The 13,332-nt window shown below is 40.6% G+C and overlaps 1 protein-coding gene across 1 annotated transcript; it reads left to right on the top strand.

The window, feature by feature from the left end:
- The first annotated feature begins 2,679 nt into the window (after positions 1–2,679).
- Positions 2,680–12,847, top strand: LOC139219868 (ectonucleotide pyrophosphatase/phosphodiesterase family member 7-like). The gene is made up of 6 exons (XM_070851866.1): positions 2,680–3,079; positions 9,032–9,177; positions 9,993–10,625; positions 10,748–10,994; positions 12,369–12,492; positions 12,700–12,847. The coding sequence occupies exons 1-6, from the start codon at positions 2,821–2,823 to the stop codon at positions 12,758–12,760; spliced, it is 1,470 nt and encodes a 489-aa protein (XP_070707967.1). The 5' UTR covers positions 2,680–2,820; the 3' UTR covers positions 12,761–12,847.
- Positions 12,848–13,332: the final 485 nt, after the last annotated feature.

Genomic DNA, 13,332 nt, shown 5'->3' with positions numbered 1-13,332 from the left:
GAGCACAGTGTTTGACATGCAGCAGAGGGCAGCAGAGGGCTGGGAAATTAAGACAGGATCAAAGCAGTGCTGCAGCAGAGGCACAGGCTGTGATGCTGTGGGGCTGGATGTTGCTTTATAAATACCACCTCTCAAATTATGTTACAACACCTGGATCGTAAGTAAACTGGTGACGAGGGCTGTGGAGGATCTCCAGGCTTTTATGGATTTTAAATGGCCTGCGTTGGAGAGGCAGGATCTGAACCATGTCAGAGCTACACCAGCAAAACCAAGAAGCATGTCTTTCTGAGGAGAACAGTAAGAGAAACTCTCTTCACCTCTGACATCAATCATTTTTAGGCTAGTGGCAAAAAGGGGATTCCAAGATGGTGTCTGCCTCTGTGACTGAAAGGTGCAGAGGATCTCTACCTCACCCACGTTTAGAGGTCACGTGTATTTGGTTTCTACCTAAAACAGAGAACTGACTCATTAAACCAGTAACCAGGTTAAGAACCTGATTTATTTTACATATAAACATATCAAGTGATAACCAGGTCAGTCACAGGCCATCACTCATCTCCACTGATTTCTACCAGTGCGACTCAATTCCTCTGTAAGACTCCTGTCTGTCTGACTGAGTCGTGGCAGACAGGACCTCACAGCAAACCTGAACCCACTAAACACTGAATGCATATGGATGGGATTGTGTCCTGTAGCATAGCATGAACAACAGCTGTGATCTCCTCTCATAGATTAAACATCAACCCTTGACCGGGTTTGTCTCAGGGCTGAGCCAGGGAAAAAATTGAGTGCTCCCCTGTCAGGCTGTGTGATGGACAGCTGTGGAAGGAGTGTGTGGTAACTACATGGATACATTTCCATACATTAATGGCGAAGCCCTCAGGCGTTAACATGCATCGAGATGGGATGCAGTACTTCAATCTAGAGTTGACATGATCACCTTCTATTGAAATTTTGTTTTGCTGACATATTGTAGCTCAATAGTGTGGCTATTGGTATGATTATATGCTGATATTTGTTGTTTGTCTTCTTTGTTCGTCAACAAATCCCATAAAACGATGGAATCAGCAATGAATTAGTGCTACTAAACAAGTACTGGATGTACGCAAAGCATTAACAAACAGGAAAAATACGAGCAAAGTAAAAACAGAAGGATGAATAAAATGTAGAGGAAGAGGAGGGCTGGGTGACTCCCATTGTTCTTAGTTTTAAATTACACATAGACTCACCTTGACGGAGGCTCTAAAGGTGGACCTGTGCCACTAGTTTTATGTAGCTTCCACTTTGTTGTTAAGTGACAACTTTTTCTGTCTGCATTCTGGTTTCTCCATAACCATAAACCATAACAGTCAAGTTCAAAATGCTCTTTAATGCCAGATGAACCTTATTTGGAGTGCAAACACAGTCTGCATGAGAACTATGATCCGTTTCTCTCCTCTGTGGCTGGCAGTGATACTGCAGCTCATTCCCCCTGTGGCTGATGAGGGAGATAACAGAAACCATCTCAGATCTCATTAGAGTACATTTTTATTATTTTAATTCTGTCCAGATTATAGGGCTGTACTTAATACATAGGGGATGGGAAACTTCTGAGTGTCTCTCTGCGTTTGCTTTATGTCTTGCATTCTGAATCAGCATTTAAATACTAAACAGATTACTATGTACTTCCATACAAATATTTGTGCCTACATCTGTGTAAAAGCACAGACAGACACAAGCTGTTTGTATCATGGTTCCTGTGTTTTCCTTTTCAAAGAACTCATAGAGTACTTTGTGTACTTTTACTCTAGTTTAATACAAGTTGTGTGAACACAAATCTGGATTAGATTTTGATCAAGTCATATCTGCCTACCTATGAGTGACTGTGTGAATGCCATCCCTGTCTGAGAGGTACGAAGAGAGAGAGTAATACTTGAGTGATGGCCTGAACCGCAGTACTATTCCGTGGAGAGGAGACGCCACCTGCTGGTCCTTCTTAGTAAGTATTGTCAGTCTGACTTGTCTCTGTCTGGTTTTTTTTTCCCAGTGTATGATCTGGTTCTTGGTTTTACACAAGTCATGTGGTAACAGGTAACTTTATTATTTTCCAATTTCTTCATGAAAATACCTCAATATGTCATCAGAGTTATCTCAACTTGGGCTTGGAAACTGTAATATTTGACAGGAAGCCTGCACTGCAAACTGGATGTGTATAGGTTGAAATATGTGGTCATTTACAGCACCAGCAAAGGTCTAACAAATAGATGCTTTTGAGCTGCAGCACAGGAAGTGTAGGATCCAAAGTTTTAGAGCTAAATCTAAAACACTTCAGATCATATTGATCCCAAACAAAACTGTGTCTCTGATGACCATCTCCAGTTGTTGGTAGCAGCCCAACAGTGACATTTTCCCACAGGGTGCCCAAACAGGTGAATCTGGTCATGGTATTACATTATTCATGTTGTTCACATTTTTCAAATGGTTCCTGTAGGGCCCAGGAAGAGAAAACAAACTTTTTTCCTTCCAAATGAAGGTGCGAACGTGCCCTAAAAACAGTCACAGTGTTGTGCACTTGATCCATTGTATTGACCCTCTGCTGGATACTAGAGTAATAAACTTCTTTATGAGTTGATAAGATGTACATCATCTATGGGTGTGTGAACAGATAAAGTCTGGGGGTTATCTGCCTAAGTCATTATAGTGAGTTCAGTGTTCAAAACAGGTTGTCGTATTACTGAGACTCAACAGATCATATGAGAGAAGGTAAAGGAAGTGGGTAAACTGTGGCTCAGAGACCTTCAGCCTGTACAGACAGAAGCTTAGTGCGCAGTGCAGGTGGTAATGCTGCTGCTCTGCCTCGCTGTCCTCTGCCTCATTGGCAGTTCTCCCTGTGCTGCTGTGCCACCACGGCACACAGCAGGGTCTCACTCTAACAGGAACAAACTGCTGCTCATCTCTTTCGATGGTTTCCGCTGGGATTACGACCGAGACGTGGACACCCCTAACCTGGATAAGATGGCCCAGGATGGCGTGAAGGCACAATACGTCACACCAGCGTTCCTCACCATCACTAGCCCTGCACACTTTACCCTGCTCACAGGTATTCTGAAAAATCTGAATTTTTATAACTTACAGAAAAGGTTATGAAAGGGTTATACACAACATCACCAGTACAAAATTCATTTTAAAACACTGAGACTTTTAGTTTTTCCTTAAAAAAGTGTCTCCTTAAAATAACAAGACCCTCTGATGACCTACCTGTAAATCCCAAACAAAATTTTTTTAAAAAGTTATGATTGAAGTGAAGGAGATCTAGGGTGTTGTGTGCAGCTCACATTCAACTGAAAATAACGAGGCATCAGATGTTATAGTGCCAGACAGACTCGGAGAAATTAACTTTAGGAAGCACAGTCCAAAAACAACACACAAATGATCACTAATCATCAAAAAGTGAAGCCAAATGAAAAGGATGGCAACTTTAAGTAAGATTGTATGTTATATGTTGTATGTCAGAAATACTCAAAATTCACAAGCCTGTTCATTAGACAGATTTTCTTACTTTACCAGAGTTATTTCTAAATGATGTGACTTGCCTAATATTGAAACCATACAAGCCAATCGGGTCTGTAGTGTTCTGTGTTTATTTAGATAAATTTGAGCTATGGGAACACACACTGTTGTGGCTGTGGCATTTTGAAAACACTACTCCAAAATGAAGAGCTGTTGAGGAATGTAAATGAAACAGAAACATTAGGATGAATATAAATCATTCACTGTCCTCAGGCTTCAAAAGACTTAAGAGACCAGAGCTACACTAGCAGCTTTGTGAGGCTGTACTTGGGCACAGCAGTGCTTTGGGCTAAATGCTAATGTCAGCATGCTAACATGCTGATGTTAAGCAGGTTATGTTTACAGACTCCACCATCCTAGCATGTTAACATACACTAGACTCATACACTAGGCAGCAGGAGGGGGGGGGGGCTACAGTCAATTCACACAGTTTTCAGCAGCCTTCAAAGACCATCCATCCATCCATTGTCTATACCACGGCTGGAGCCAATCCAGCTCACACCTACGAAATGAACCATACTGCATGTCTTTGGACTGTGCAGTATGGATACTGCGGTTATAACTGAGGAGCAAATCCAAGAAAGATTTTAACCCTTGGAAGTAATATTTATTTGAATGAGTTCAGCCTCTATTGAAAATGTATATAAGACGCCGTCATGTATACATGATAAAATCCCTAAATTCATGGAGTGGTACGACTGAATTAACAGCTCCATTCAGAGGCAGCACACAGGGAGGAAATGCAGCAAAACTTTTTTAGCATCTTTATTTATTGATTTGTTTAAATTTGTAATGTGGGAATGTGTCTGTCTCTAGGTGTTGAGCCTGTGACTGGTGACCAGTCCAGGCTGTACCCCATCTCTTACCCAATGTCAGCTGGGATTGTGCCCCCCCAGACCCCTAAGTATAAGCGGTATAGACAATGGATGGATGGGATGTGAGAATGTGTGGGAATGTCTGCCATTGTATTCTATGCTTTGTCCTTTTTATGTCAGCCTTGAAGAGCACTTTGTAATTGCTCATTTTGATGTCCTTTGTGAGCAATCTGTAATAATAAGGGGTATTATTTTATATATTATATTATATATATTATATATATATTTTTAACAGTCTACTGTTGAAATATTTACAACTTAACGTTGTGTTTGTGGTCATAACTAAGAGCCAATCAGCTCTTCCATCAGGTGACAGCCAGGCATTTCCCATCATGCCCTGGGTCTTACAGTCAGTGGAGAGCAGCTTCAGTGCCTGGCTCTAAAAACTGTGGCTGACTTGATCTTGTGAGGTTATTGTTGCCAGTGCATGCACGACATGCGTGCAATGATCGCTGGTGATCAGTTCTGTGCAGGCCTGGATCATCTTGAATCACCTAATGTTAAATTTGTAACGGCTGGGAAACCACAAGCAGGTGGACTCAATAGCACAACTCAAGACAACTGGCAGATAAGGTAAAAGTCTTTACAAGCAGATTCGGTACACAGGTAGGCAGTCAGAGAGAAGGCAAACAAATCCAGGAGGGGCAAGGCAGAGGCAGAGTTGAAGGCAAGAACAGGAATCAAAAACCAGGAATGTAGTACACAAGAAAAACTGCTGGAACGCTTGTCACGGGGAGCAAAGATGAACTGGCACAGAGAACAGGGGAGACACAGACTAAATACACTGGGGCAGGCAGGTAACGAGACACAGGTGGAAGGGGTGGATACACAATCAGTGGTGGCAGGAAAACACACAATGGGAGGAAGTGAATCTACCAGAAATGAGGGTAAAGGGTAAGAAACCAAAATAAAACAGGAAATAAAGAAGCAAGACGGACAAACAGCAAAACCCAAGGATGGGTCATGACAGTACCCCCTCCCCCTCAAGGGAGGGCACCTGACGTCCCAGGCACACACGCAGAAGACTCAGGTGAAGACCCATGCAGACGAATGAGCACCCTCTTTTCCCCACTGCAGAACCTCACCAGAGGTCCGGTTGAACTGAGGGTTGTGCTGGGAAAGCCATGGAAATCCCAGGATGATGGACTGATGTGGAGAGTCGAACAAGTGGAAACTCAGGAACTCAGAGTGGGATTTAGCAAGGATGAGCTGGACAGGCTGAGTGTGGTGAGTAACTCGGCAGAGAAGTCGTCCATCCGGTGCATTGGCCTCCAGGGGCTTAGGTAGAGGCTCCAAGTGAAGTCCAAGCCTTTTGGCCAATCTCCCGTCTATAAGGCTTTCGTCTGCCCCTGAATCAACCAACATAGGGAGGCTTAAAGTCAGTTAGGGAGTGATAAGCTTAGCATGTAGAAGTTGACAAGGCAAGGAGGTAGAGGAAATGGTTCGGCTCACCAGTGCCCTCCTCGCTGGTGAGCCTGAGGGGGGCGCTAGTGAGCCTGGTCTTTTACTGGGCAGGAAGATAGGAAATGACCCAACTGAGTGCAGTAGATGCATCTGCCCTCCCGCAGTCTGCACTGTCGCTGCTCAGGTGTGAGCCGGGCTCTACCGAGCTGCAAGGGTATCTCCGAGGACACAGGAGGCACAGGAGAGTCAGCTTCAGGGATGGAAAGACAAGGAAGATGCCAGGAAGCTGCGTGGGTGTTGTAAGTTGCAAGGTAATAAATAACTAAATAAAGGTAAATAAATACAAAATGTAATAAACACTATAAAAAGTATCAAATTTAATATGCAGAGTAAAAATGCAAATATAAAAGTAATCTGAGAACTATTTTTTTAAAAAAGAGTCTGTTACAAAAACTCTAAGTTACATCTAATAACATAAATCAGCTGATTTACAACCAACATGGTTACTCCGAATGAAGTCTTTATAAGAACATCAAAGTCACAGTATGTATGAATTGTAGTTGAATTTAGTTGACAATGGTTTGTCTTTATTCTGTTATTATTTTGTCCTCCCAAAATAAAATCAATACTTGGAAATTGTAAGAATTTTATTATTCCTTTATTGTTACTTTATGTCACCACATTTTATTTACTTGCAAGGGTCTCCTGCTAAACCAGGATTGGCAAGATTTTTGTTTTGGTCTGAGATGCTGAGTTTTATATATAGAACCTTTAAGTAAACAGACTTAAAGGTATTTAGAGAAGGAGAGATTCCCGCTGTCTTTGCAGGAATCTGCCTTGCGTTGTTACTGCAGTCTAACAGTATCTCCAGCTCAGACAAGCTTCTTGGGGGGTTTGTCTGATCAGATGGCAGCTCATCTGTAAACAGCCTCTCCAAGCCAGTCGAGGATTCTGCTGCTTAACCTGCCCCCAAGTTGGTCCTGCCTACATTAGTTAAGCCTTTACTAGCTATATTTTAGACCTTTATGATTAGAATTGATTGTTGTTATTTGGTGAAAAAATATGTCTCCTATAATTAACTGGCTTGTCCACTATTTTTTGGGAGTAGTTGATGTGTGCATTTGTGAATACATTAGTACTATTATTATAGTAGTAGTAGTAGTATTAAATATTGACCTTGGACGATGGCAAATGAAAAGTCATGGAATCACCAAAGTTATTACGATTCATTCTCAATATCTGAACAAACTTCATTACAATCCATCCAATACTTATGAAGACATTTGACCTCTCATCTCCCCATCGTCCCTATTACATGAACTTATATTTCTCATGTCTCCTTGACCAAAGGCGTTAGGATACATGATCTTGGAGCCATGTATGTCTATACAGAATTTTGTGGTAATCCATCTGGTAGATTTCTATTTTGACGGGTAATTTAAAACTTGCAGCTCCTGCTGCTAGATAAGGAGTCAAGAGATCACTAGTGTCATATGGATTCATTCTTTCATGGTAATCCATCCAATGTTCTTTTTCATTCTGGTTCAACATAGTGGACTGAGCAAGTGAGGGGAAGTTCATTCCTTGAGCCACTTCACTGTGGCAAAAAGTCAATCAATCTTTATCTATGTAGGAGCCATGAGTGAATTGTTGTTTGATTGTTGTTAGTGATGGTTTTGGTTATGATATTATTTTGTGATTATATTGAATAGGGAGATAGCGGGTCACATGGATATCGGTAGGGAAATTAAGCTAGAAGACTCACCTGTTCATTTTTCATTGTCTGAGGGAGAGAGAGGGGGTGAGCTGGGTCGCCGTATTCTTTGTTGACCACTATTTTTCTTTGATCGCTGTGATTACTGATCATCTTTTTTCTCAAATAAAAGGCAAAATGTCATTCTTTGAAATCTCAGTGAATTCTTTTGTTTCGTGCATCAGACAAACAGGCTCAACCTCAGTCCCTCAGCGACTCTTGTTTGTTGAAGTCGCTACAATCTATATAGTACCAATTCATAACCAAGATGATTTCCATAAAGAGCAGGTCTAGACCAAACTCTTTAATTAACCGAGAAACCCAACGATTCAGGAATTCAAAACTAGGGTTTTTTAATGTCCACAAGAGCAAGCATGAAGTATTTGTAATTATTTTAAAAGAAATGTAGGTACATTGAACCCTAAATTGTTTTTGTTGGGTCTGTATCCAGAAAAACATAACTTCAACAAAAGTGAAAGAACATTCATAGACCTCAGCCTGCTTAACCTCTTGTTGACTGTTGTCGCGAATTCGCTTCAAACCTCTTCCGGTCTTGATGCAGCTGAGGCGGCCTCTGTATCCCACTAATGCCGGTTGATGCATCTTCTATGTATACATTATATTTATATATATATATATATATATATATATATATATATATATATATATATATATATATTCTATGCGCATATACATATATATTATATTATACTATTATTATATTGTACTATTCTATGCTATGCTATATTCAAATTAACAATCTCCACTTAATTTAGCATCTGCTTGAATGCAAAAACACAAATAATTTATTTTTTTATATAATTGTAAATAAATTAAGGCAGTAAGGGGTTAATGCCAAAAAATGCATTGCACTATTATGGAAAAAGACTCATAGACCAGATGTGACTCAGTAGTTGAGACAGATGTTAACAAACCTTCCACTTGAAAGAATGACATATATAATAAAATCGGAAAAACATGTCTTTATGAAGATATGGCGACCTTTCATTGATTATGTTAAGAACTCAATCGTAACGCCTGAAGAAGAAGGTGAATGATGTGTGCAGACCATGCAGCTTCCATACTTGTGATTTCTTTTTTTCTTATCAAGATGTACATAACGCACTTTTCTGTAACAGGTTACCTAGTCTAAACAGATGAGGACTGCTGTTGGTTTGATTTTGTGTGTGGTTGTTATGATTGTTTGTATCTTTTTCGTTGTTGTTGTAAAACTTCCAACAAAAAATATTGTTGAACAAAAAAGTAATGTAGGTCTGACCAAACTGCAGAGGGCAGCAAATGGAAAAGTGCTTTGAAAGGCAAATGGCCTATCGTACCATATCATCTTATAAACTGTAATGTAACCTGATGTCCCCTTTTGTGTAGTCTTTTCTCTACTGAAGGACTTGATCTTCAAAATGTTTTAAGCTATAGTTCTTCTATTCATCAGGACATTACATTGAGAAGCACGGAGTAATCCACAACATATGGTTCAACACTACCACTCAGGAGAAGAAGCAGTACTACATGACTCAGTTTGTTGATTCCTACTGGGACAATGGCAGCTTGCCGATCTGGATAACGGCACAGAAACAGGTTCTTTAGATCCATCTATCTGTTGTATTATCTTGCTATAGTATCCAGTTCAATGTTTGATCCCATTTATGGGACTATACACTACTCACAAAAAGTTAGGGATATTCGGCTTTCAGGTGAAATTTCAGGATGAACCTAAAATGCATTCTAACCTTTCCAGGTGAACTTAATGTGACCTTCTCTAAACTTTTGAATGCACATGTCCAACTGTTCAGTGTTTCAGTACTTTTTGCACAAGTTGCTGTTCTCTAACAAGGAGCTTAACAGCAAAATTCACAACAGGTTTGATCCATGAATCGACCAATACATTTCCTGGTTCAGTTAAAATTGGTATTTTAAACAGTCCTCCTCATCATGCTGTTCACATTCTGACATCATGAGACCAAGATGACACCTAACAGTTGATCAACAGCACCTCGCCATTGCGAGGCTTCAAACAGGAAGTCCTCAGACGGAAGTTTTCACTGAGCTTAGAGGGTCACAGAGTGTCATCAGGAGGTTGTAACAGTGATACAAAGTGGCTGGAAGAGTCACAGAAAGGAGAGGAGTGGACGTCCTTTGGCCACAACCCAATTTATTGAGGCACCGAAAATGTTTTGTTGTGGTATACCTACCACTGTTGTTAGATTTTCTTCAAATACATTAGAAATTACCATTGCATGCTACTACTTAAATGCCCTACTTTCATGATATAATATCACTGTAGCATTAACTTTTTACATTTTCCATATATTTCACCTGAAAGTCGAATATCCCTAACTTTTTGTGAGTAGTATATTTTAAAAAGAAAGAATAATTGTTTTATATTCTTCCAGGGTCTGAAAGTAGGCTCTCTGCATTTTCCTGGCACAGCAGCCACCTACAAAGGAGAGACTGTCAGGGTTAGACAAGTGGAGCCTCGTTTCTACAATCATTCCAACGAGACAGATTGGAGGCTGAACATCGACAAAGTGATTGGAGAGTGGTTCCACCAACAAGACCTGGATTTTGTCTCTTTGTACTTTGGAGAACCAGATTTGGCAGGGCACAAATATGGACCAGATTCTCCAGAACGAAGAGAGATGGTCCAGCAAGTGGACCGCACAGTGGGCTACATCCGGGACAAGATCCAAGACCATGGCCTCACTGACCAGCTCAATATCATCATCACTGCGGACCACGGCATGAGTACAATTCTTCGGGGTGGACTAGTTAACGAAATCATCCTCTCAAAGATTTCTGGGTTCAGCTTCAAGGATATCCAGTTCCAACTGTTGGATTATGGTCCTGTCGGGATGCTGCTTCCTAAAGAGGGGATGCTGGAGAAGGTCTACCGGGCTCTGAAAGGAAGCCACCCTCACCTTCATGTGTATAAAAAGGAAGAGATGCCAGCTAGACTGCACTACAGTACCCATCCTCGACTCCTGCCCATCATCCTCCTCGCTGACCCTGGATATGTAATCAATGGGGTGAGGAAATGTACATGTCAGTCATTAAACTTATTTAGGGCATAACAAAAATTACATACAATGTCATTTTTTATCATGAATTTCCACAACACAGAATTTTACTGTTTTCTCTCCATACATAGTTTTTTCCTGTCCAGTCCAACAAAGGAGAGCATGGCTTTGACAATCAAGTGATGGACATGAAGCCTTTCTTTAGGGCAGTGGGGCCTGATTTCCAGAAAAAGCTGGTGTTTGGGCCCTTTGAGACAGTCAATGTGTACCCACTGATGTGCCATCTATTAGGAATAAAGCCAGAGATCAACGATGGGCACTTGGACAATACCAAACACATGCTGGTGCCTAAGGAAAACACAGGAGGAGATAATGACGGTAAGAAAGGTTGTGCTGTGACAATCCATTACTTGCATATGAGGTTGTGCTGCTGTCAAGAGAGAAAGCACAGTTTTTAAAAGTCTGGCACTCTACCTAGTACTTGCAGGTTGTTATCTGTGGTTTGCAGGTCTTTTTTGTCACTTGTGCATTCCTGTTCCTGTACTTTAGATTAGATTTATTTTACAGTTTAATGACTGCTATGAAGATCTGCAGGTGATGCGTTTGTGTGGGTTGTGCAAAGAAGCACACTTCCAACACGTCATCAGCCCCTGCTGTGCTATGAGAAACCTTCTCCACCATGCCAGCACTGTTTGAAATCAAAAAACAGGAATGAGCTACACGTCTCTCAGCAAAAAAAGACAGAAAACAATGCTGCAGATCCTGCTTTGGGGTGCCGTACTAATTATGTAGAATTATTAAGGCGTCATATTAGTTAGAATGAAGTAGCTCAGCTAAAGACAGTTCTGTTAAGGAACTGACCATTCATGTAGGGATGCAGGTGCTCTGTGAAGACCCAGTGACTGAAACCTATAAGGTAACCATTCACACCTGAATGAATATGACTGGATGCTAATGGTAGCCAGCTCGGGACGTGGAGATCTGAGTGCTGAAGTGAGAACAGCTGCTCAGTATTTTCCCCCACTTTTAGAATTTTTCCTTAAATAAGCTCCTCACTGTTCCTCAACATGGAAACAGAGAAGTAATGAGAAAACCCAGAAAAGTAATGATCCAATGCAGGTCTCAGATCTGCTCTGATCTGATTTGTCAGGTCTGTTATGGGCATTCGTTAAATGATTTCACTTAACACTGGACTTTTACTTCCAGAACCAGGGGGGCTGAAATAGCTCCTCCCACTTAATATACTGATATATGTACACCAAACGCAATGCAAACCAAGTTTTACCATTGTCAAAAAGTAATGGGACTTAAAGTAATATAAACTGATAAGAAGACGATGGCCATATGATGGACTTTTGACTTGGCCAGACAGAAAACCAGTCTGTAAGTCATCACCACTCTTAGACTGAGATCGCAGATAGAGCGGGTTGCTTATCTTGTCTTGTATAGTAATACAACACAAGATAAGCAACCCTACAGCAAGCCAGAGAAGGTGACTGTGTCCAGATAAGAGATCCCAATCTGCATCTTGATAACAATTAGCTACGCATCATCAATTCATCTGACAAGGTGTATTACATTATCATCCAGGTTTAATGTCATTTATTATCAGGAAATAAAACTGGGGTACCCTCACACAGTACAGAGGATGTCTTTGCTCCCTGAAGTAAATGAATTAAGCACACCTTCTCGACTAACACTTGGAATAACAGCATCATCCTTTCTTTCTCCTCTAATATTGTCTGACTGCAGATCCAGAAATGAATACAGAGCTCCAAGTGGTCATCGGCTTATCAGCAGTGACTGGGTTTCTGGTACTCGTGTTCATAGTGACTACTTCCTATGCTTGGTGCAAGAGGAGCAGATCTGAAAGGAGGTGAAATGCTGTGGACATTAATCTGTTCATTCAGCCAAGCCACTCTTATGCTTTGTCCAAGTGATTTTATACTTATGTGCAATTTAGAATGATTAATAAATGAATAATATACTGTACAGATCAGTATTTCACTCTTCTCACTCTGTTGACATGACTAAATAACTGACTCTGTGCTCTTTTCTCTCTTCTCTTCTCTCTTCTCTTCAGATGCGAACCAAAAAATGCTGCCGATGAAGGAAAGATCAACAGCAACCAAACCAGTTTTTGACATTTTAGATTGATGCTTATGTTTTTCCCTAATCCTCTCCTTATCCAAGTTAACGTCCTCCACTAATTACAAACCAGTAGAAAAGCATGTCTTGACTAATTATTAGTGTGTAATGAGAAAGTGATTTTTGGAATAGGCTGAAGATTTTCTGAACATATTTGAACATTTCACTATTCTTATGAATGACCCAGAGTTCCCTGTCACATGTATATTGTCATAAATACACAAATGCAAATTCAAAACTTCATTTTTAAAATGTAGGCCATTGTGCAGCTTCCGTGAGTGCTTAGTTGTTGACTCTGATTCAGTGTGAATTCTTGTTGATGTGCACTGCGAGGTACTGAGAGCTAGAAACACATGTTGTGTATTCAGAACAACTGATTTGTTTTACATGAACTTGGCCAAAAACACCTTCCCTGACAGCTACACTATAAGAAGGTAATTTTTTACTAATTATCATATCCTGAATTAAAAATGATAGCTTCAAACAGATGTTAAAATCAAACTATTACTGATGAATAAGTCCTATATTACCATCTTTTTCATGAATACATTATCTCACTTTAACAACT

Source organism: Pempheris klunzingeri, chromosome 20 (assembly GCF_042242105.1).
Source record: "Pempheris klunzingeri isolate RE-2024b chromosome 20, fPemKlu1.hap1, whole genome shotgun sequence".
NCBI lineage: Eukaryota > Metazoa > Chordata > Actinopteri > Acropomatiformes > Pempheridae > Pempheris > Pempheris klunzingeri.
The sequence above is the reverse complement of the archived record's forward strand: the minus strand, read 5'-3'. Positions and strand labels throughout refer to the sequence as shown.

Bases quoted from the DNA above. Each gene is read 5' to 3' on its own strand.
- LOC139219868 (XM_070851866.1), top strand. From the start codon at position 2,821: ATGCTGCTGCTCTGCCTCGCTGTCCTCTGCCTCATTGGCAGTTCTCCC. The intron at 10,626-10,747 runs GTGAGGAAATGT...CTCCATACATAG, and splicing joins CTGGATATGTAATCAATGGG to TTTTTTCCTGTCCAGTCCAA. The intron at 12,493-12,699 runs GTGAAATGCTGT...TCTTCTCTTCAG, and splicing joins AGGAGCAGATCTGAAAGGAG to ATGCGAACCAAAAAATGCTG.